Raw genomic sequence first — 24,399 nt, 5'->3', positions numbered from 1 at the left:
CGGGAGAGACATCGCGTTCTGTTCGGAACATGAGCGTGACGAGATCACATGGCAGTATCGTCGTATGTGCTATATTATTAACACGACGCTTATTTACATCGTTTATGTCCACACGCGTACCAGACGCGATTAAGAATCGCCTCCGGTAAATTTGACGGTGCTAAACAGAGTGAATCGATCTTGTAACATGGGCGATAATTAAAAACTCCACAGCCGGACGATCGTCAATCGCTAATCAGCTACATTTTAATTATCTCGGTACGCGTCTCACGTGTCGCATGTGGTACACGTACCGGTACACAACATATATACACATCGCGTTTGACAATTCCAGCGTATAAAATTTTATAACCGATAAATTATCGCGCGTCTAAGATTTCCAACGTTTAGTCTAGTTTCGAACTACCTATCAGCAGCTACTTCTCGATCGAATAAGGTTCGCTCATTTTTAGAAAGTATCATACACAGGTATACCCACCATACAGACGTATACTTACCGGCCTACTGCTTCGATGTCTTCGCCACAGATTTATGTACCCGTAAGGCGTCTGGCTGTCCGATACTTACGCAGAATTTTAATGCCATTATCGAAAATAACGTTACAAAACTAACGACTCTCAGGTACCAATGCGTATAAAAAACTGTACAACCTTGAGGATAGCCTTGCCTCGGGCGTTGCACACATTATACGAAAAGAAAACTAATCGAGCAAACTTGTTAGATACGAACGCTGTAACATTATTATCAACCATTCGTACAACGCGTTCGACTTGTAGGTTTGCGGCACCCCGCGCGCCAGTCGTCGTGGGTCAAGTTGTACATATTCAACAAAGTTTTTATGTAGCGTATCAGCTGCGCCCCTAAATCACGAGATGTGTACCTACTTTACATATATTCCTGTGTGTGTCTCTTGATCGCCGATTAGACTCGGTAATCTTACGCGAAGTATACATATAATTGCACGCTGCGCTCCTTAACTTTACATGCGATCGACGCCATTTTAGAAATCCGCGCGCCAACCTACCTACGGCCTAGAAAATCTACGAGGTTTTCGAAATTCCGTATACTCACCAACTGATGGCTTGAAGTATCCATGTAATTGCTGTTGATCGTTTCCAACAGAAATTGGCATTTGAATTTAGCTATAGATTATGTCAGAATTTCATTCGCGCGGGAATGGAATTCGTATCCCATCAACGGTGGACGCCATTCCGGACTGAAACTCGAGGGGAAAAAAAAAAACCGTGGCGTGTTCGTTGGAATAAATTAAACGTCCGATCGTAGAACATTGTTTCGATTTTGAAATACTCGGGCTCGTTGAGTGGAACCTAATTTCTATCTAATTGCCGTTGAGACATCAACCGAAGTTCCGAAAGATTACAACAAATTTATTTTACCAGGGTTCTAAGAGTGATTCGTCACGTGTAGTAATTAAATACCTGAAAGGAAGAAAAAACGGTGCAATTATTCCTGGTTTCTTGATCGAGTTGAAATTCTCGTTTAACGAGAGGAGTAGGTAATCGGATCGCACCTGATTCGTTGCGACCATCTAATGATAGAGGTATTTAAAAGCACCTGCGAACTTGCGATCTCACGTCTAACGAAGGATGATAATTAAAAAAATATATATATATACATAGATGGAATGACCGTTACGTTGAGAGATACACTATCTAATCTGCGATAAATTATTATTTTTTTTTTTTTTTCGTTTGATTCATATACAGCCACTTAATATCGCGACATTCCTGAAATCAAAGAACAGCTTCTTTCGATTCTTGTTTTATTTTTTATTCATTCTTTTCAGTAACTTTATCCGTATATGATGTCATTACCAGATTGGTAATGCCTCCTTACTTATATTGCGATGTGTTTTTTTCTCCGCCATCGGGGGAATCAAGTTTACTTTCTATAAACCAACAGGCTTAAAATTTATCAACTTTACAACAGCCGATGTAATAACGTAAGGGATTCTTCTTTTGCGGGAATTAATCGTAACTGGATTCTACGCGTCAGGAGAGATCGTTTAAAAACATCTAACAAAATTATCGGTATTAAATTCACGTGTAACCGTTGAGTGAATCGAAAGATTACATCGCACCACGTGACGATTACGATTCAATAAATAGAGGTGCATATCGTACGGGTCATTCCGACCTTGGACAGTCGGTAATATAAAAATTCGTATTTTGGCTCTCGCCTCCACCATATTACGCTCGTAGTCACGGAGCAAAGTCATACCAAGGTTGTTCCTTGACCCGAGTGCGATTCCGATCCACGTGTAATCTGGTACTAGAGTACAGCTCGCGGTGATACTCTCGTCTATCCGCATCTTTGGAAACTATTCACACCCTAAAAAAAACAATTCGGTGTAACGTGTAGCGGTGACGAGGTGTCGCCGATCGCGAGTACAATTTACATATTTCCATTCTGTTTCATACACGGAATAAAGAGACGAAAAATACGGCTACGTCGCGATGACGAAATAACGAATGAAACATGTCCTCTGCTTACACAGGAGACACACTCGTATACCCCGACCGTTGCAGTGCCACAGCGCGGTTTCTTTTCTCCGTAATACATCTCTACTCTTCTTTTCCCAGCTGGTATGCGCACGTACTCACGTGTTTATGTCTCTCTGTGTGTACAGTGTGCCTACCGTGTATAGAGATGTGTTCCACTGCTCCAAATATGTCAACAGTTGCCAAGCCTGGCACATGGCAGTATATATATATACGTGTAGATATAACGCTAGGAGCCTCTTCCCACGTATCTCGATTGGAAACACTACCACGTTAACATTCTGGCTACGGGTCAATTGATCCGTCTCTCTTCCTATCATACGTTGCGTACGTATACGCGGGGTGAATTTTTCAAACTGTGTTGCGCTCCGTCTGACGTCTCCGGAGGAGGCGTAAAAGAATGATTAGAATGACCGTGAAAAGGTGAATGTCAAATAAAATTACCATCAAAAACCGTGAGGCGGATTCGGAGTAGTAAAAGTAAAGTTGCGGTAATCCGGGATCACCTAATTGGCGGAAAGTGCCGAGGAGACTGTTTCGAACTGAATCTCGAAGTTTTTATCGTGCCCAGACTCTCGGCCATAACTTCGAGACAAGAGGTTGAAAAAATGAGACGTAAGAAAACCGCACAGGACGCATAATCCTTCAAAGTCGGCGCGTATACCGCCGCAACGTAGAGACCGATACCGTCGCGTTATGTCCAAAAAATCTGCGGCTGTATATCTTTTTTTTTTGTTTAGCCCCGAAGTCTACGCGTTGCGTTCTTTTACCACGCTGCAAAAAGATTTCCGAACAACCACACCCCTCTTATTTTTTTTTTTATTCCATTTCATTCCGTTCGGATCCTTCTTCCCTTCTCCTTCTCCTTTTTTTTTTTTTTGCTCTTCCAGTGGCTCGAGCTCCAGATTTTCTCGAGGGTACACGAAAATTGGAAAATATATGAAAACAAGGGGGAAGGGAAAAGGGATCAACCGAAACAATCTGAAAAATCGAAGTTTTTAACGGACACACCCTTACGCCGGCACAATGGCCCACGCCCGAAAAACGAAAAAAAAAGGACGCGTCGTGAGCCCTCCTAGTTCTTAACCCTCGATTAATGCGTACAGCTATACAGGCATACGGAAATCGATTTTCGGACGTTTTTGAGGGAGGTACACCTATCGGCAAAGCGTCTAGGTGCGCGCCTCAGCGTTTGCTTTGTTTTCATTCAACGAGAATATCCGGATATCTTTTCCTGAGGATAACAAATTCAGAGAGAAAAAATCTCTTCGCCGTGCATACGTTCCACGCGGACGAACCCAAGTACTGTACGCGAACTGTATTGGGATAAGTCATTGAAATCAATAAGAAGCAATCAGTCGTCAACCAATCTCAGCTGTACAGTGCTGGTATTGGTGCTAGTCAAAGCTCCTTATACATACGCGTACCGATATTCGAAAGTGCGTTAAATTTGAAACGCTTGAAACCACTCGTGCTTCGGTTTACCCTACTCGTCAACGACCTGCCTCTGTAAAGCCCGAGAAGAACTCCTCGACGTCACTCCGATTATACTCATTTCTGTGGGGAAAAAAAAAAAAAAAAAAAAACGATAGCTTTTTAGTGGCTAATTATATTTGATGCTTGTGAACCTATAGATGTTTTAACTTCATCTCTATAGAAACGACATTCGTCTCATTTCGCATCTCATTTCATTTCGTCTCGTTTTTTTCTTCGAGTTACCGCGGAATAGCGCGCCGAATTTCTCTTTCTCTTTTTGTTCCGTTAATGAAATCCCGCGGGGAAATTACCCTACCGCCTTGCGAATGACGTGACATGATATGTATGACATGTGAAATGTGAAAACACCAGATAACAGGTGCTTTTCATACATATATAGTGTGCGATATTATCGAATTGCAGTTTCAGTCCAATGTACGTACGTATGTACACGCGCGATATGTGATTCTAGAATTTACTGAAATCCGGCGTTAATGTCGATATTTTTCCCCTATATACGTATATAGAAGCACAGTAAATTTAATTGAATTCCGCGGTTGTGTGAAAATGTTTAGGCAGGGAACCTTATAAATATACCGTAAGCAACGTGCGTTGTTCTAGATAGACTTTCAGCCTTGATTAGGCTTGGCTTTAACAATATTTTGGCTTCTGTATAGATAAAACCACGTCACGCGAGTATATAGTGCTGTTCCCGTCTCTAAAAACACCCTCGTGAGCTCAAACTGAACCTTGGCCTCGTCCCGTTACTTCCCTAATTTTTTTTTTTTTTTGCTACTTTCTACGAAACTTTGGTTTACTCTCATTTTTGCCCTCTATAGATTTGGCGCAGCCCGCGCCAGGGGGGCTTCTAATTTTTTATATACTTATGAGTCGATACGTGGTATATTGCAGTGAAGACGTACAATATGGGGGGGCAAGAGAGGAAAAATGCCGTTGAAAGTCGAACTAAAACTTGGGTTTTGATTTTTATTTTTCCCTCCCCAGTTGACTTTATAATAGGTCATTTAATAACTGGTTGAATTGCGTGTGAAGTTGTATAATCGTATTTTATAAAATCCGACCTGCGTACGCAATACGTATATTACATAGTGTAAAGAAGTCGAGTAATCGTCGAATCAACCCTTGAATAATATATCAACTTTATGTTGTATATATATATATTTCGTGCGCGTCGCCTCGCATGTTTCTGCGGAACAGGGATGAAAAGTTACTAAAAATAGATCTGGGCCAAGTGATAAGGGGATAAAATTTTGGTATTACTTTCATTGAGTCACGTGTCGTCGCCCTTGAGCATCTCGTACGCATTATACAGCACAGGTATAAGTATGTCCCAGGATGACTAGTAAATAACCAAAAATAAATCAATCGATGCGAAAAAGATATGTAAACCTAGATAACTGTTTTTTCTCACCATGTACATACCGTACCGGAGACCTGTGAAAAAATAACCATCTTACGCTGGCTCGAAATAGATCCAAGCAATTTTTGTCTTCCTCTTTACCGTAATAATTCTGGCGTCGAAAAATTCATCGCTACGCGTATGATGGGTACCTTGGTTGTATACCGAATTTCACCAAGGTCAATTACGACAATGTTATGTAGATAACATGCAGGTTCGTTTTTGATACTGTGGGGTACACCTCCACATATGCTTCTGTCAGCTATCCTAACATAGGTGCGCATGTACACACACATACATATTACATACACACACATACACATTACATTCTCACACATATACTTGCAAACACCAAACATGATTGTATATACTCACTTTGGTCAAGCTTTTCAAATTGTAAATAATTTCTATTTTCCTGTACATTTCTATTATTTTCGCTAGGTCTTGAATTTTCACTATTTCGCTACCCGTTCCCGGTTTCCTTCTCTGGTACCTGGACTGGGGACCGGCGACCCGCAGGCCCGCGAGGGCAATATAAAATCTGGCAGCCAGAAGTCGCGGCTTCCAACGCAGTCGCTGGGACTTTTCTATACTCCTTTTGTTTCCGTCACTTTTACTAGCTTTTGCACGTACCCAGCTCTCTCCTTAGTTTTTAGGCATTCTTTTCCCCGGCCATGTGTTCTAGAGTATGTACCTAGCCGGCGCCCAAATCCTAGCCTAGCAAGACAGGCAGTGAGTCTCACCCTCTTGACCGAAGAACACGCGCATCTCACCAGCACTGATTCCAATAAAGAACATATTTTATTTAAACTTACTACAAGCGCAAAACTCATTCTGTTCCATACACTCCACCCACAAATTGGTGACCCCGACGTGATGTCAACCGCAATCGTGAGTGAGCTGTGGAGTGAATATTGAGTGACTCACGGAATTTTGAACAATATCTTTGATTTTTTTTTTCGCATACAGTAAGTGCAGTCGGTGCGCGCAAATTACCGAACATCAACTCTCATTCGCTAGTGCAACACGCGTAGTGCAGTGATTCTTGTATAAATACTAAATAGAACAATAATCCGCGTTTAACGATGGCAAACGGAAACGTCACCGACGCGAATGGTTTCGTAGACGCGCTCGAGAACGCACTCTCGATCAACCGAGTAGCAGTAAGGATTCCACCATTCAACGCTACGGATCCAGAGCTATGGTTTTCCATGGTGGAGACCAGTTTCGGAGCAGCAGGCGTAACAACGGACAGCACCAAGTTCGGGTACGTCGTAGGCGCGATGGATCCGAAATTTGCTCAAGAGGTGCGTGAGATCATCGTCAACCCTCCGCCTCACAACGCGTACACTACGCTCAAGACAGAGCTCATCAAGAGGCTCAGCTCGACACAGGAGCAGAAAACTCGACGGCTGCTGGAGAGCGAGGATATCGGGGATAGGAAGCCATCCCAATTCCTTCGACACCTACGCTCTTTGGCAGGGACCGCGGTACCTGATAGCGTACCTCGACCCTTATGGCTAGGACGGCTGCCTGTTAACATGCAGGTGATCCTCGCGACACAGCGTGACGCTGAGCTGGACAAAGCAGCGGAACTCGCGGATGCGGTCGCGGAAACGTCTAACCCGCGCGTGAGTATCTCGGAGGCAGCGGTAACTTCGCCGACAAATACGATTGTGGAACAGATGCAGCAAATGATGCAGATGTTCCAACAACAGATCGTGAACCTGCGGCTCGACATTTCCGAATTAAAAACATCGTCCGGTGGAAGCATAAACAGGCGAGAACAACGCACGCGGTGGCGCTCGCGTTCACGTTCACAATCTCGCGGTCACGGGAGAAACGGACTATGTTGGTACCATTGGAGGTACAGTGCCGACGCAAAGAAGTGTGAACAACCGTGCAACTTTACCTCGGGAAACGCGGGGGGCAGTCGTTAATGGCAACTGACGACACCTGCCCCATAATCTCACGCCGTATATTCATTTCCGATGCAGCTTCGAAGGTGCAGTTTTTGGTCGACACAGGAGCCGACCTCTGTGTCTTTCCCCGGACGCTTCTACGGGGACCGCGAGAGAAGTCCACTTACGAACTTTTCGCGGCGAATGATTCACCCATCGCAACTTACGGCACGATAACTATGACCCTCAATCTAGGGCTCAGGCGAGATTTCACTTGGAGATTCGTCGTCGCGGATGTCTCAAAACCGATCCTAGGGGTTGATTTTCTAGACCACTACGGACTGCTGGTGGACATACGCAACCGACGGCTATGGGACATGAACACTCTTCTCACGGCACAAGGCAAGTTGGTTGAGGGTGATGTTCCAAGTATCAGAACGATTGCAGGTACGTCAGTAGCATCAAAATATCACGAGCTACTACAGCGGTTTCCGGAAATCACACGACCTAATGGAGCTCTCCAACCAATCAAACACTCAACCAAGCACCATATCAAGACTCAACCAGGACCACCAGTAGCGCAGAGACCACGACGCCTCGCGCCTGATAAACTCAAAGTAGCCAAAAAGGAATTCGACGCAATGCTCAAGCTAGGGATCGCTCGTCCATCGCAGAGCTGTTGGGCATCACCTTTACACCTAGTTCCAAAGAAAGATGACGAGTGGAGGCCCTGTGGAGATTACCGGGGATTAAACGAAAGAACAGTGCCGGATCTCTATCCGATACGGCACATCGAGGATTTCGCGCAGACTCTCCAAGGCAAGAAAATCTTCTCTTCGGTCGATCTGGTCCGCGCATTCAACCAAATTCCGGTGGCCGAAGAAGATATACCGAAGACAGCCATCACCACACCTTTTGGGCTCTACGAGTTCAAGTTCATGACCTTCGGGCTGCGCAACGCGGCGCAGACGTTCCAGCGATTCATGGACGAGGTACTCCGTGGACTGGATTTCTGCTACGTCTACATCGACGACATCCTAGTGGCATCGTCTACCGCGGAGGAACACCTGAAGCATCTGGAAATCCTATACCAACGTCTGCGGGATTACGGAGTGGTCATCAATCCAGCCAAGTGCGTCTTCGGTCAACCACAGATAAAATTCCTTGGTTACCTGGTTTCCGGGGAAGGCACGCGCCCCTTACCAGAAAAGGTGGAAGTCATCCGCAGCTACGTAAAACCAGACACAGCAAAGAAGCTTCGGCAGTTTCTGGGTATGCTGAACTTCTACAGGAGGTTCGTACCTAGGGCTGCACAGTTACAAGCGCCGCTGAATAATCTTCTTCAGGGAAACATCAAAGGAAAGGCACCGATCAACTGGACAGCAGAGACAACAGCAGCATTCGAGACCTGTAGAGAGAGCATTGCACAGGCAGCGTTGTTAGCACACCCCAAACCAGATGCACCGCTCGCTATCTTCTGCGATGCTTCCGACTTCACTGTGGGGGCTGCGCTGAATCAACGTATCAACAACGACTGGGAACCATTAGCGTTTTTCTCGAAGAAACTCTCACCGACCGAAGTTAAGTATAGTGCGTTCGACAGAGAACTTCTAGCAATCTATCTGGCTATCAAACACTTTCGTCACATGGTCGAGGGTCGGGAATTTGTGGTCTTCACAGATCACAAACCCATTACTTATGCCTTTCACAAAACAAACGAAAAAAACAGCACACCGAGACGATCTAGACATCTAGACTACATCAGCCAGTTCACCACCGACATTCGGCACATCGCTGGCAAGGATAACGTGATAGCGGACGCTTTATCACGAATCGAAGAAGTTGAAAACGGCATAGATTTCGAGAAACTCGCAGCGTGTCAGCAAACCGACGAAGAGCTGAAGACATGTCTACAGGAAGGGTCTGCGCTGCAACTCAAGCAGGTGCGGATACCTGGAACGACTGTGGCTGTTTTCTGTGACATTTCTACGAACGCGGTGAGACCTTTCATCACGAGACCTTTCCGGAGAGCAGCATTCAACGCGGTCCATAACCTTTCGCACCCTGGTATCAACGCGACGGTGAAACTCATGGCTCAACGGTACGTATGGCCGTCGATGAAGTCCGACTGTAGGCAATGGGCTCGAAGTTGTATTCAATGCCAGAAATCGAAAGTAACAAGACACGTCTCATCACCGCGCGGATCTTTTGTGGCACCATCATCGAGGTTCGAGCACGTACATCTCGACATTGTGGTCATGCCGGTTTCGGAGGGATTTAGATATTGCCTTACTTGCGTCGACCGATTCTCACGCTGGCCAGAAGCTATACCGATGGAGGACCAAGAGGCTACGACAGTGGCTCGCGCTTTCTACAACAACTGGATCGCAAGGTTCGGCATTCCTCTCCGCATCACAACCGATCAGGGAAGGCAATTTGAATCGCACTTGTTCAAGCACCTAAATCGCCTGACAGGTACGACTCACCTGCACACAACTGCCTACCACCCTGCAGCCAACGGCATGGTCGAACGTCTTCATCGCCAACTGAAAGCTGCGATAAAATGCCATCAAAACGTCCGGTGGACCGAAGTGCTTCCCACAGTACTGCTAGGCATTCGCTGTGCCTGGAAAGAAGACCTGCAGGCAACTACAGCTGAGCTTTTATACGGAGAACCACTCCGTCTGCCAGGTGAATTTCTGACTCCACTAGCATCACACCATGATGCGGACAATGTTGCAGATTTCGTCAAGGAATTACGTCAACACCTGCAGAATTTACGTCCATCGAATGTCTCTCATCACGGTGAACACAAAATCTTTGTATTCAAGGATCTCGCAACAACTGATCAGGTTTTCATCCGCCACGATGGCCCGAAAGGACCATTGCAGCAACCGTACGATGGACCCTTTAAAGTGGTAAAGCGAAACGACAAGACATTCGTCGTGCACATCAGAGGTCGCGACGTCACGGTAACCATCGACCGATTGAAACCAGCCTACGTAATGACTGGCAGCACCAGCGAGAACGAACCGATAGACAACTCCGCCGAAGCCGGCGAAAAAGATGATTTCGCGTCACCAACAGAGCCTACTCAAGGAACATCCAGCAACCTGGAGAAGCATTGTACCCGTTCAGGAAGGCGTGTTCGCTTCACGGACCGCTTTCAAGCAGGATTTTCGTGATTCTTAATCACTGGCAGGGGGGTACTGTGGGGTACACCTCCACATATGCTTCTGTCAGCTATCCTAACATAGGTGCGCATGTACACACACATACATATTACATACACACACATACACATTACATTCTCACACATATACTTGCAAACACCAAACATGATTGTATATACTCACTTTGGTCAAGCTTTTCAAATTGTAAATAATTTCTATTTTCCTGTACATTTCTATTATTTTCGCTAGGTCTTGAATTTTCACTATTTCGCTACCCGTTCCCGGTTTCCTTCTCTGGTACCTGGACTGGGGACCGGCGACCCGCAGGCCCGCGAGGGCAATATAAAATCTGGCAGCCAGAAGTCGCGGCTTCCAACGCAGTCGCTGGGACTTTTCTATACTCCTTTTGTTTCCGTCACTTTTACTAGCTTTTGCACGTACCCAGCTCTCTCCTTAGTTTTTAGGCATTCTTTTCCCCGGCCATGTGTTCTAGAGTATGTACCTAGCCGGCGCCCAAATCCTAGCCTAGCAAGACAGGCAGTGAGTCTCACCCTCTTGACCGAAGAACACGCGCATCTCACCAGCACTGATTCCAATAAAGAACATATTTTATTTAAACTTACTACAAGCGCAAAACTCATTCTGTTCCATACACTCCACCCACAATACCAAAGTATTTCGCCCATTCTGAGTGGAATTTTTCAATCGGACATCAACCTTACGCTCCTGCTTGATTTATTTTTCTCTCAATCTTTTTTGTTAGCCCTAATTTCGTTAGCATATGTAACAAACGCATGGATTCGTACGGAGCCTGGAAACATTGTGAAAATATTGACCGACTCAACGAACCAATTACCGCGGTAGGACCATAAGAATTATGGGCTAGTAGAAAAGGGCGAAAGAACGAACGCCAAGGGTGTGTCGAGTCGAGGAATCTCGCGTATATATATATATTCGTGCAATCGAGTCTTTCATTTTCCCCTAGAGGACTCGCGCGCCTGGGTCGTATAAACGGAGAGGAGAAATTGAGGCTCGGAAGATTTAAGGGCCCGTCCCTTTCGAGCGTTGACTATAACAATCTAAGGGTTGGTGATAAGCAAGAGTTAGACTGATGCTGATTAATATCAATGCGTATATTATATACCGTCCGGGCGGACGTTAAATGCGGGTTATCAGAGGCGGCCTTCATTCTCGGCAGCTTCCGGTCTCAATTCCCGATAAACATATGCAACTGATAATACGTATAGGTAGGATAAATATACATGTACAATATGCAATGCTCCTGCAATGTTCGAGGTCGCCGTTACTGCACACGACCGCAGTGATTTCACTTGGCAATCTCGCAAATTATTTGAAAATTTCATAATACGATCAATGTATACAGAATTCCACTCTATTGATAACAGAGTTAGACTGTATGGATAATGATATCAACGAAAATGATGTGTCCAAAATTATATCAGCAATGGGAGAGGTAACGGCCAATTATTTTTTATTTATACATCTACTATCATGCCTGTCTGGATAGGTCTACTTATTTGCCATTAAATTGGCCATAATTCGCATATTGACTATTATATCTGCGGATTTTCAAAGTTTATTTTCTAGTCGGTTTTCTATTCTACTGTAAGTGGCGGTTTGTATAGAATTTTTATAAGTACATCAACTTACTTTTACTTTAATATTTTATCATCTTATTTCAAGTAAAAAAAACTATTCCATCTATTCTACCGCTCGTAAAACAATTTTTTTCCCCCGTTCTTCATAAAACTACATGTTTTATAGACAGAATAAGTTCGCTTTTGGATTCGGATTTGTAAGCTCGAAACACATCACGATAGTGCCATACAACCAATTCCAATTTTAAGTAAAGAATCGAATAAAATCAAAAGCCACAGCCTTCGAATAATCTCAATGTAACGTCACAAGCAACGATAATAATTAATCTAAGATTTGTTATAGTCACTCTGTATACATTCATAGGAAAATCTTATCTGCTGTGATTTTCCCTACAGAGTTGAATTTCCTGGCGCATTTATTTCACTGTCTGCAGCTCTACTTTACATTAATCATATAAGTTCACGTATGGCAATTGAACATTCGGTCAGCAGTCATCTTTAATCATTTTCTTCGTCGTTACGTCACGTCTCCTTTTCTCACAGAGGTGCAAAGCCTCGTACAAATGTACATAGGTGAGCCATTTAAGTCATTTTATATGTGTCCCGACACGTCGATTCTTTTTATCCGTTTATTTATTTTCTTCATTTATTCAGTTGTACTTGTATAACTTTTTACCCACGTCATACTATTTGCATACGTCGATCGCACCTCAGACATAATGGTTGGAAAAAGTCATTCTCTGACAACGTTCCAGAAAAAACTTTAGAATTGTAACATACGTCGATCGAAATCGTAGATGCGAAATTTTTGATCGACAAGTTGAAGATCAAATGTATAACGCAGCTAATAATTCACGTAAAGTTTCAACTTTTCGTCATTTATTTGGCCTCTTGATGAAGTATATCCAACTGCTGATATATTGGTGTAGACGCTCTCGATCATATAGGTCATATTTATCAAATTATAGTTGTATGTACGCAAAGTTCATACGTATACATTTCTGGCATGAAATATGTACCCGATAAATCAGCAGAATCCGAATAAAAAACTGATGCGATTTAATCCTCATAGACTTGATTTATTCAGCTGACTAGAAGGTATGAGGCAGTCGTGTAATCCCGTAAAAATTCAGATTGCACCGCCTATAAAGTTCCGAAATTCAATGCGGGGGAAAAATTGAGGGCCACATCGATTATCAAAAATAAAAGAAACGTGCGTTGCGTTATTAGTTTTCAAAAATTTTAATTAGATTAGACTTTGAAACAGGATATCTGACTATTCTATCTACCTATAATATGAAATTTTATCAATTCAGTTGGATGAACTATTCCTTACGTTGTACAAAAAATTCCGTAACCCCTTCACAATGAATATGAACAAAAATCTGGCGTTAATTGAGATCGATCTCTTCACTAGAATAGAATGATCGAATAGTTTCATACTAGTTAATACGTGATTGTTTAATCCCATTGTTTACAAATTAGCGTATAAACGAAATTGGTTGAGTATTTTATCATAAGTTGTGAAAATAGTTGAGTCAATATGGGCGAAATAGATAATGTAACCTGATGTACGTACTCTTATCTATGACGACCTTGATGCCTTCTTAACGGATAACGATCGTATATACCTAGCAACGTCTATCAGTCTATGCATCAGCGGCCCTTCTCATTGAAGTTCTTATCGCGTAATTACGGGAGCGTCTATATCCATCCTTCCTATCTAACTTCGTTTGTTTGCTTATCGGCTTATTGCACTTCCTCTCTGAAACCGACTTTACATTTTGGTTCAGTTGCATATTAGATTACGAAAGAACAACAGCGAGAATGAATCTTAAAGAGAGAAAAGGAACAAAAACACCGTACACATTTTATCATCTTCGCGGTAATAAATTTATGGAAAATACATGGAAAAACTAGAAATGATTTACAAAGTTGTCAATTAACACTTTTTATCCGGGCTTCGGATAATTATCGGATTATTTCTACTTTTTTCTTGATGATGATTTACGAAGCGCGCTGTTTGCTTATTTGGTTTGTGCAGCTGTTTTTTATTTCCCTCTGCAGTTATTCTTCTATTCTCCTTTGTCTTTCAATAATGTCGGAGTTACATATGGTAAACGGCGTGTGTTGTTAATGGCTGCACTACGTAACATCAATTAAAATATAAATTTTTTTTAATATTTTCATGTACACTGTTTTTCATTATTCAGACGAATATGTTTACTCCATAGCTAATGATCATTATATCATGATGTCGTTGTTCGAAGAAAATATACATGGTAATGTCATGGACAATTTTACTAGAGACTACTATGGCGGTCTGAATCGATTCTATGAGACCGAGTATAGCTCTATTCGCGTAAAATTTCATCAGTTTTCCACTTCTTAGGTTCCATTTTGTACCTATATTTTCGTGTACACTATATTATACGATATAACAAAGTTAGTTGCGTGTTGTAATATATCTCCACAGTCCTCCCTATAAATGTAAACGAAACAGCCATCCTAAAATTGCTGCCAGGGAGAACTACTGGTAGCTAACTAAACCGTTAATATCCCTTTAACACGCGATGGTAGTGACATTTAAGCTCATTCACGAATATACGTTTTCGGATTGACTCCGATGGGCCCGAATTTCATTTCCAATAATCCTAATGGCATTGATTTCTAACTTGGTCAAACTGATTTTTGTCAGTTTCGTTAAAAAATACTCATCATTATTGAACGTGTAGTTCGATCTTGGAAGTACTTTTATTTTCTATTTTTCGCTCTATAGGGATACATATATCTTGACGTAGTAATCTTGTACCACGCATCAAGAACGTAAAACTCAAATTTGTGATGATGTGTGGATGTGTAATGGCTCATTCTGCAATTAGTAAGATGCCTATAAAGTATAGATGATAAAAATGTTGTCGAACAACTAATTATTCCGCTTTTGAATCAATACATATCTAATCAATGTTACTTTATTTCTTATTTTTAACTTTTTTTTGCGTATTTTAGCTCGCGTTTCTTCGTATTATCTTCCCTTTTTTTCTCGTTTCAACATAGAATGACACGTGTTGGTATATATTTGCATGGATTTTACGTAGGCTTGGTACTATTTTTTTATTTTCTTTTCTCTTCAACAATCTAAAGTATGTCGCCATCGTAATAATAAAACTTTATACAATCAACGTCTTATTCAAAAATATTCTTTTTATTTGCATTTGCAGAGAGGAGGTCCAAGAGCACACTGTACAATGGAATGCTAAGTTTGAATTCCTCTGCAAAATGAGTGCCAATGCCTCGACAGGTGTTCTCGATCCGTGTATTCTGAGGATATCTGTAAGAAAGGTAATTACCGTATGAAAATGTAGTATGTATGACGTGATATTAAACTCTGACTTGAATTTCGAATATTTAAATCACTATCAACATTTACTCAGACCGACTTTAAAGCGAATAAATTTACAGCCGAGTCGATAAAAGAACTAAGATTTGATTTTCGTATTTGAATTTCATTATTGAACTTATACTCCATCGTTCCTATCATAATGCACGCTAAACAATTGATCAAATATTAAAAATCGTATAAAAATTTGTTAAGATCATTGGATCAAAACGTCATAAACCTCGAATTTTTCTCACTCAATTTATAAAGCTATTTTTTTTTTATTTAGGAGGTCAAGGGAGGCAGGTCCTTCCAGAAGCTTGGGTTCACAGACTTAAACTTGGCGGAGTTTGCCGGCGCTGGTCAATCTAGACGGAGATGTTTATTAGAAGGATATGACGCCAGACATAGACAAGATAATTCTATGCTTAGAGTAGCTATCCGGATGAATATGTTGTCCGGTGATATATTATTCAAAGTGTAAGTTATTTTTCTTTTTCAAACTCGCTCATGCTCAGAAAACTGGAAATACTTGATACGGGTAAAATAAACTAATTGAACATTCATACTTTACTTAGACCTTCTCCGTCATTGAAGCAAACACAGTTAGCAGTACCGGGTGTCCCTGGTATTCCGGGAGTTGGAGCTGACGAAAGTAGTGGCCCAGAGAGATGTGGCAGCCGAGAAGATTATGTTTCCAGTGGATCATTAGCAGGTAGCATAGCTAGTGCGAGTAGTGGATTTGGAAGTCTTCCGAAGAAAAGACCACCTTTGTTCGCTTCTGGTAACTTAGATTCCGGCTTTGTTTATTTTAACATATAGTAGCAAAGTGCGGATGTACAAAGTATCTTTATATTCTTGAATCCTTTAAAGCAACCGACGAATAATGTATTATAACAACTGTTTAGCCTCTGCAATTCACGCAGAATGTCTGACCCACCGTACGTTATTTTAATATAACATCTGAGAAAGCACAGAGGTAATTTGGGGGCCGATAGTACTTTTTATTATCTGTCGATGTTATTTTTCAACTCAAAGCATTGTGAAGATCAATAACTTTGCTGCAATCTCAAAGCTGGCCTGATAAACAATTTGTTTCATGGGGTTCCTGAATGCTATTGCGGCAAAGGTGGTGATTGAACAAACAATGACTGGATTAACGTGAGAGTTTGTGGTCATCGTAATTTTCTTGGCAATTTTAGTGACTCGACAATGTCCATTTAGTTTTCTCAACGTTATATTTAGTTTGCAGGATACATGTATATATGTATATCTATGGGACTTACTTTGCAATTTTACTTTGATAGAACTGTTGAGCGGTGCAGAAACCTACGATCCAATGACATTGAGTGAAGTTATACCATCAGCGATACCTATTGAAACGTTAACGGAGGCGCATACTGAATCTGGGCACTCAAGGAATAGCAGCAATACGAGTCAGCTTAGTAAAGGTTCAGGATATGGATCGCTCAACTCACACAGCCAACATAGCAGGCAAAGCAGCAGTGGTGATAGTGGACATATTAGGTGAGTAAGCCCTTTTTCATAGAAGTGAAATTTTGGAGTACGCTAAAATACAATAGAAGTCTCTGGCAAGCAGATATGTAAGAGCATTAAGAGAAAAGAGCTCAGAGTATTTTTTTAACATCTGGCATTATTTTTCAACATTTGACATTTATAGTTATTAATTTGTTGTCACCATAATGGCACTGATCATGGATATATTATGCAGGCTATCAAAAACATTGAGTATTTCTAGTACCCTTGATAAACAAAGTTTTCTAGGATATTTATTCGTGTACCCTCAAAGACGGAATCATCATCGCTATCAAATTTTGCTTCAATAAAAATCTCCACGATTTAAGCTATTTTCGGATAATCTTTGAATTTTAGTTCTTATTCCTCTAATTGTAACTGACAAGTAATATTCTCTGATTGATTAACAAATGGTAGTCTGGACTAACTTTTGGCGTATGTTTGACAATCTCCATTCACGGTTTTATCGATTAATATATTTGAAGAATAAACTGGTATGAGGTTTTAGAAGCCCAAAAAAATGTCAGGGCTTACGAACGAAGACGTGAATGTTGACATTGTTCGTAATCCACATCAATGTGTACATACATAGATAGATTAGTCTTCTACATGTTTTACGTTACTAATATCGTGCACTAACTACAGCAAAAAAGACACTAACAATTTTAATACCGATGTATCTTTTAAAATTATGGTACCATATATTTTTATAGTTTCTTTCTCTCGACATTCTCACTCGTTAATTCATTATGCGACAAATTCACAGAACGATATCATTCAAATCATTTCGCAGACTTAAACAATTTGAATAATGTATAAATTAGAGAGACAAAATATCCATTCTTTATTCAGCATGATGTTTTCACTATTTTTAAATTTATCTGCCAACAATTATTGAAGCTTGAGCATATTCATAAACAATTTATCGAAATTCAGTGTGGCTAAATAATCTTCTTTTTTATCATTGAGCTTTATTTCGAATGATCTGCAGTGCTTTCTCCCCTTGTAACTTGCTGCACAAATTTAACTTTTTTTTATTTGTAAGAGTGATCCTAGAAAGTCAAATCATTGCAAAATTGAAGAATCATAATCAAATCTTACAATTAGTAATCGTATGTATGAATAGTGAAATCTCAGATTTCGTAGTCTCCAGTGGATGCTACGCACCTCTGGCTCTTTTGCAATTCACCAGATTCGTTAGTTGATGATCGAATTAAACACATTGCTATTATGACCTATTATTAGTAAGATACTTGACATCATCACGGGTAAACCCATTTTTTATTATGATATTTGAATAGAATTATGAATTTATAAGTAATTGAATTTTTATGTTTTCATAATGGAAGACGATACATATGTCTATTCGTTGTTTATTATTTTGCATGCCTGAAGATTTGTGTTGTGATATTTGTAGGTCACCTTCTTGGCCAGTATGGGCGCCACGCCTTCCAACTGTTCCTCAAAATCAAAATTCCAACCATATCGAATCATCTCATAATCCGATATCACCCCCTTCCCCTATCTTAACGCTAATGGACCCTCGTTTTAATACGTTTTGGTCTGAGAGAAGCCCAGTTTCATCTAGAAATACAGATATCGGGAGTATGCATATCACCGAAAATCCTGCTGCAATTAACAAAAACGTCCGGGCTTCCAGTGACAAATCTTTCGACATACCAAACGGGGTGGGTCTCAATTCGGCAAAGAACAACAACAATGATGTAAAGAATAACAATCCATTGAGTAACTTTCAATCATCATACTTCAAAGTCCCAATGATGATGCGCAAGAATTTGAGAAATACTTCTAAAAAAAACAGTTCAAATAAATCAACATTAAATGAACTTGACGATAATTCATCACAAACAACATCTGGTAGTCTTATTCAGCGAGGTAGTTCAAAGACTTGTGATTGCATAGAAAAGAATCGAGTTAGTCCAGTTTTAGGTCTTGCTAATCAGGCCAGGGCTGTATCCTCTCCCGATCCTCTTCATAGACCTGACACTCCCAGAGCGTCTTTACTCTCTACGACAGCATCTCAAAGGCTCAGGTAGGTTTGATTTGCGATTTCAAAATTCATTTTCTTACAATCATTTGGGTTTATTGTTTGCCGTTGCTGTTCAGTTATTTTGATTTTTTTTTTTTTTTTTTGATTTTTCAAAAAGTATTTATGACAATTTGTATTGCTCCAAAATACCTGCCTCAATGTGACAGCCTGCTAATTACTGGTTGTCTACATTAGGTATACATTCGTGCGTACACTACATTACTCAATTAGGCAGTCATATGTATTTCATTTATCATCGTGGGTATGTCGTTTGTTCCTGGTTTTTGGTTTTTGTTATTTGTTACCATTCAGACCGAGCAATTTTAAAGTTGTGACACATTTTCCACGAATGATCACTCAAACACAAACGACACACAAATAAAATTTTTCAAAACTTGAATGTACATACGCATCTTTGTTGGACTCAGGTGGACTTTATTTGACTACTTGACTAGGTAACTTATTGTTAGTGTAGACATTGTCTGATGGGTTTGAATGGAGGTCATACCACTGGTGAATCTATTATACTATAGATCTGATGCAGCACGCATGTGTCTCAATGTTTGATAAATATGTATTTGCTATGGTGAGTTAAATTGGTTCTAGTGAATAACTGAATACGTCAAACGCTGCTCGCTTATTACCAGATTTATGTGATGGGGAAGAACTCAAAGTTTTTAACTGTCTTGACTACTGATTGCCATTTATTGTTCTTTTCTTCTGTGGAGTTATCTAACAATTGAATTAGCAATACTAATTAACAAAGTTCAGATTCTACTCTCTATATACTAAATCTTATGTTACTAACATGAAAAGAAATGTAATAATCATTTCGATATTCCCATAATATTCACACTCCTTAAAACATCGAAGAAATTTGGTCCCCTCTTGTTGTTAGCAACAAATCCAAGGGTACATATTATATCGACGTTTTATACTCCTGATATTATTTTATTATATCTGCCAGTCGTTACATTATCATGTCCTGATTTAAACGATTAGCCCATTTTATTAGTCCAACATATTTGAGAGGATCTATATGTAACAATGAATGTAAGGTATTTTGAGATAGTCACGTGCATAATGACTCGACAGTTGAACTGTCTACTGTGGTATGAAATTTTTCAATTTGTCAAAATTTTGGTGTGTCAAATCTTAATACTATCTAAAATGAGGGATCAGGCGGTAGCTTTTAGTTAGGACGCATTGAATCCTTGCAGGGGTATCGGAGGTGGTCATAGAAAATTGCTGGATGGGGCTGGTGGAAAACTAGCTACGGTAGCAACTAGCCCGGATTCCGAGGAGCCCTCCGAAATACTAGAGGCTACAGCTACCACTAAGCAGCGACGAAACAGCGTCACCCCACCGTCAGTCCATGCCCTTGTGTATATATGGTTTCTATTCTAGTGAATGTGTGTGGTGCTTGATTGACTCTTTTATTTAGTAAACATAACTGTTTTCATATTCGTAAAAAATAATCACATTTGCAATCCTGATCGTCAATCAACATTTATCACCCATCATATTTGTGCACGGACTAAAAATGCACTATCACCTCTTGTGTGATACTAGATTCGGTGTATTTTTGTTTGACGTATCATCTGTTACTTGCTGTTCTGAGCTTTTCCTGTTTCAATGAAATGCTTCCAAACTTATGACTCATCCAATAATCGTAGCAACTATTTGAATGCTTATTTTACTTGCAATTTTTTGCTTGATATTGTCTTTTTTATCTATAGTAATATCGCAAATCGATTTTTTGCTGCATATTTTAATCATTTGCGTCATATGAAAAGCTTCTTCAAACGCCCGATATCTCAAATGTTACTGTTCAAATCCCAAAAGCTTTTAATTCAAAATCTCTTTTGTTGAAATGTGACGCTCATATAGTATTTCAGTCTTTTGAGAGTAGACTTCATTTAGCCATAGACGTAGCTTTCATAAACCATGGTAATTTGGCATGTGTTGCAAACAGGCAAATAGTCAAAATAAGTGTACTTTGTTGGAATAATTTTTCATAATTACAATTATAACTATATTTTAGAAATCCTTCCGGTGGATCAGGACTGAGTGAAACTGGCTCATTGGATCGAGCTAAAGCTGCACTTGAACGCAGAAAAAAGGCTGAAGATGGCAACATCAATTCCATTCTGTGCCGAGTTGAAGTGACAAGGCCGAATGCTAATTCTCTAGTTAATGAACTTTTCAAAGCAACAAATCTAGAACAGTCAGATCTCGATAGTGCCGAAAGTAAGTATAATAATTAAGCAGTTTACAAGTATCTGGAGAAACTTGGTAAACTACTGATACTGTCATAATCCCTGTAATGATACGATTGTTCTAATTGCTGTTTTGAGTAATGATCAAAATTTGCAGCATTGATAATATTACTTGTATTATAATCCATGCATTCCGTGCTTTCAGCATCTGGCTTACAGTTATTCATAGCTAAGGATGGTACTACAGCACTGGGTAGTCATGAGGTGAAAAGTCAAATGCCAGCAGGTGTGTTTAAACAAGTAGTTATGGAAGATAACAACAGGTAACACGAAATCAACTTGACACGTCGTCAACACTCGCGCCACGTCACAACTACATTTTCACTTGCACTGGTGCCAGAGTTGGTCTACGAAGCCTATGAGCCCAGGTAGTGATAAGACTAAAATAGCCACTCAACTAAATGCTGATTTAACTTATACTCTGGTCCAGGGTGATGAATACTCAGAAATTATTGATATAGAAAATATTTTCAAATCGATAACTTATTTGCAGCGTTCATTCGAGGCAATGAAATAGCATCATCTCAATAACTAGTAGTAAATGTCGATAATTTTATTCGTGGTTGATAATACGGTTATCCATAGTGGAATGAAAACGAAATGATTTCTCTAGAATTCATCGTCCTTAAACCGTCTTTTTTTAAGTTACTTGTTATCTTGAAGGAAATTTTGGAGAGAATATATTGCATTATGATTTGATTTTCACAAAAGACTGCATCCGTACTGCAATGTATGGTATTTTTTCAGTACCCAATAATTGGGTATGAGAGTATCTGCTTCCCCCATAGACTTTGAAGAAACAGACAATGATTGGGTTTTTTGTTTTCAATTTTGATTTGAAACTGGAACTTTAGAATCCTAAATATGCAAATATTCTCTTCTCAAGACCTACCTTAGCAGTATCATTTGTTTTATTGACAATTGGAGGAAGTAGTGATGTCTGAAATGGCTTATGTATAATATATCAGACCAAGGCTCCTAAATTTAAGCAGCCTTCATGATTCGAGCAATGCATAGCTGCAGAAAGCAATGTTGATTTACTCCGAAATTGAAAAGCAAAAATGTGCTTAAACAATAAAATAAATATTTTCTTCCATAAACATGAAGCACAAGACGCCTCTGTGTTTCAAAGTGGAACGTTAGTCAATATTTAGCAAGATATTCACATTTAATAAACATTAATAGTTGTATAATGATGCAACTTGGACAGATGTGACAACTAATGAATGTTGAAGTATTAATTGATATGGAAGCTGTGTATGCACCAACACGTCTGTCAGATTTTCAACAATAATAAATCAAGAATTGTATAGTTCATAATTAATGTGACGTCAGTTTATTTCAACCATCCAGATAGTAATATACGTGAACATTATTCTAAGATTTGATGTGACTGAAAAAATCGAATGTGATTGAGTGTTGAAGGGTGTTCAATAAAATTTTACCGACAAATAAATACATGTATTGTATATATGATTAAAGCAAAAACAACCTAGCAACCTTGATTACACGTAATCAAACTGAAGTATCTCTAGTTACGACTTTTATTCAGAAAAATTTTTACTCGTCACAAAATTCAGACATTGTATTCTTATATAATGATATATTTTTAAATTCAAAATATATGGACTGTTGATAATTGGTTTCAGTATTAACTGAAATTTTAAGCGTTGGTGCAACCAGCTTTATGATAGCGATTTGTATATAAATAGAGTAGTAATTGTTATGTAGCTAAATGGCAGGTGTTATACATTCTCTGTATTTAAAACTATATATAAATATACATAATTATTAGTATGATATTTAAATTGGCTCACGTGTGTCAGTGTGTGAAATTCGAACGTGTGTGTGGAGTAGTAATCAGTTTCCGTATTTTCAGTCTGAATTATACATTCGCAAACTCAATATATCATACGATATTATCATTTATATGATGAAAAACATGTGAAATCGTAGAAACATTGTTCACATCTGCTATTCGCAAGGTAATCGCGTTATTCATCAACAATGATTGTTGTCAGTGAACGACAGGAGTAGATCGGTTAGTTAACTGTTAGAGTCTCATGATTTTTGACATGAAGGTGAAATATCCACAAGTTGCAACGCATAAATTTAGTTCTATTAGTTTTCTAAATTTCATGCATTTATTGCAACAATATACCTACTCATGATATAAATTTCAACAACGATTACTGTGGCGATTCATGTCGCTCATTATTTTTGCTATGAATCATCAAGCTCCAATTATTAATGTGACAATGTTGAAACGTTGATACCAGTGTTACAGCTCGAGAATAATTATTTATTAAACCGTATACTTAGATAATAAATAATGATTAATGTCGAAGGATAGATATAATTTTTCTCTTGTATATAATAAATATAATTGATATAATTTTTTTTTTTTGTTACTCAACGCCAAGGTCCAGGCCACACTACAGAGTGTTTCAAACAAAAATGCATCTCTACTGATTTGAACACTAACTCATCAAAAATCACATTGGTGATTTGTATTACCTTATGAACACTGCTGAGAATGTACATGAAAATTAAAAAACAAAAAATTGATAAAAAAACATTTTTCTTACAATTATATAATTACGTTTGACTTGTGAAACAAATGTTAAGTGTTGTGATATTTTACATGATTGTAATAATTATGATTACTGGTATTATTATTGTATTACAATATTATTTTTAAAGCTCTGGCCCGAATATTTTGCAAAGAGAATGATTCTCCACACAAATTTTTCGATTATTTTCTATTATTTACTGCTGTTGACACTTCATGTATCTAATTCTGCCGGAGAAAGAGAACTTCCATGTGCTGATAATAAGATAACACGCTGAAAACCAGAAGAGTGACTTCATTTTCGTCCCTTTTAATTAATACAATCTATTTCTCTTATCAAAAAATGAAAATAGTGAATGCTAGTTCAATGCAATCCATTTATAGATAAATCATCGTGAGGCTTCTGCGAGACCGTGGTCATCGCAGAGAATCCTTCTGGAATCAGTTCAATGAATAGGTCAGACTTGAGACG

At 39.6% G+C, this 24,399-nt stretch overlaps 1 protein-coding gene across 5 annotated transcripts in view; it reads left to right on the top strand.

Moving 5' to 3' along the window:
• Nucleotides 1-24,211, top strand: part of LOC105684841 (protein FAM102B) — a 49,059-nt gene extending 24,848 nt beyond the window's left edge. For 2 of the 5 annotated variants that reach the window (XM_048649781.1, XM_048649785.1), the window contains 8 exons: nt 15,333-15,453; nt 15,780-15,970; nt 16,069-16,274; nt 16,798-17,017; nt 18,444-19,079; nt 20,297-20,461; nt 21,121-21,326; nt 21,501-24,211. In XM_048649781.1, the coding sequence (XP_048505738.1) occupies nt 15,333-15,453; nt 15,780-15,970; nt 16,069-16,274; nt 16,798-17,017; nt 18,444-19,079; nt 20,297-20,461; nt 21,121-21,326; nt 21,501-21,622 (1,867 nt within the window). In that variant the 3' untranslated portion in view covers nt 21,623-24,211. The remainder of the gene's footprint in view (nt 1-15,332; nt 15,454-15,779; nt 15,971-16,068; nt 16,275-16,797; nt 17,018-18,443; nt 19,080-20,296; nt 20,462-21,120; nt 21,327-21,500) is intronic. The other 3 variants (XM_048649783.1, XM_048649782.1, XM_012398506.3) reach the window with 3 other exon arrangements.
• Nucleotides 24,212-24,399: the final 188 nt, after the last annotated feature.

The sequence above is a fragment of the Athalia rosae genome, chromosome 2, assembly GCF_917208135.1.
Source record: "Athalia rosae chromosome 2, iyAthRosa1.1, whole genome shotgun sequence".
Lineage (NCBI taxonomy): Eukaryota > Metazoa > Arthropoda > Insecta > Hymenoptera > Athaliidae > Athalia > Athalia rosae.
This window is presented reverse-complemented; position numbering and strand designations above follow the sequence as displayed.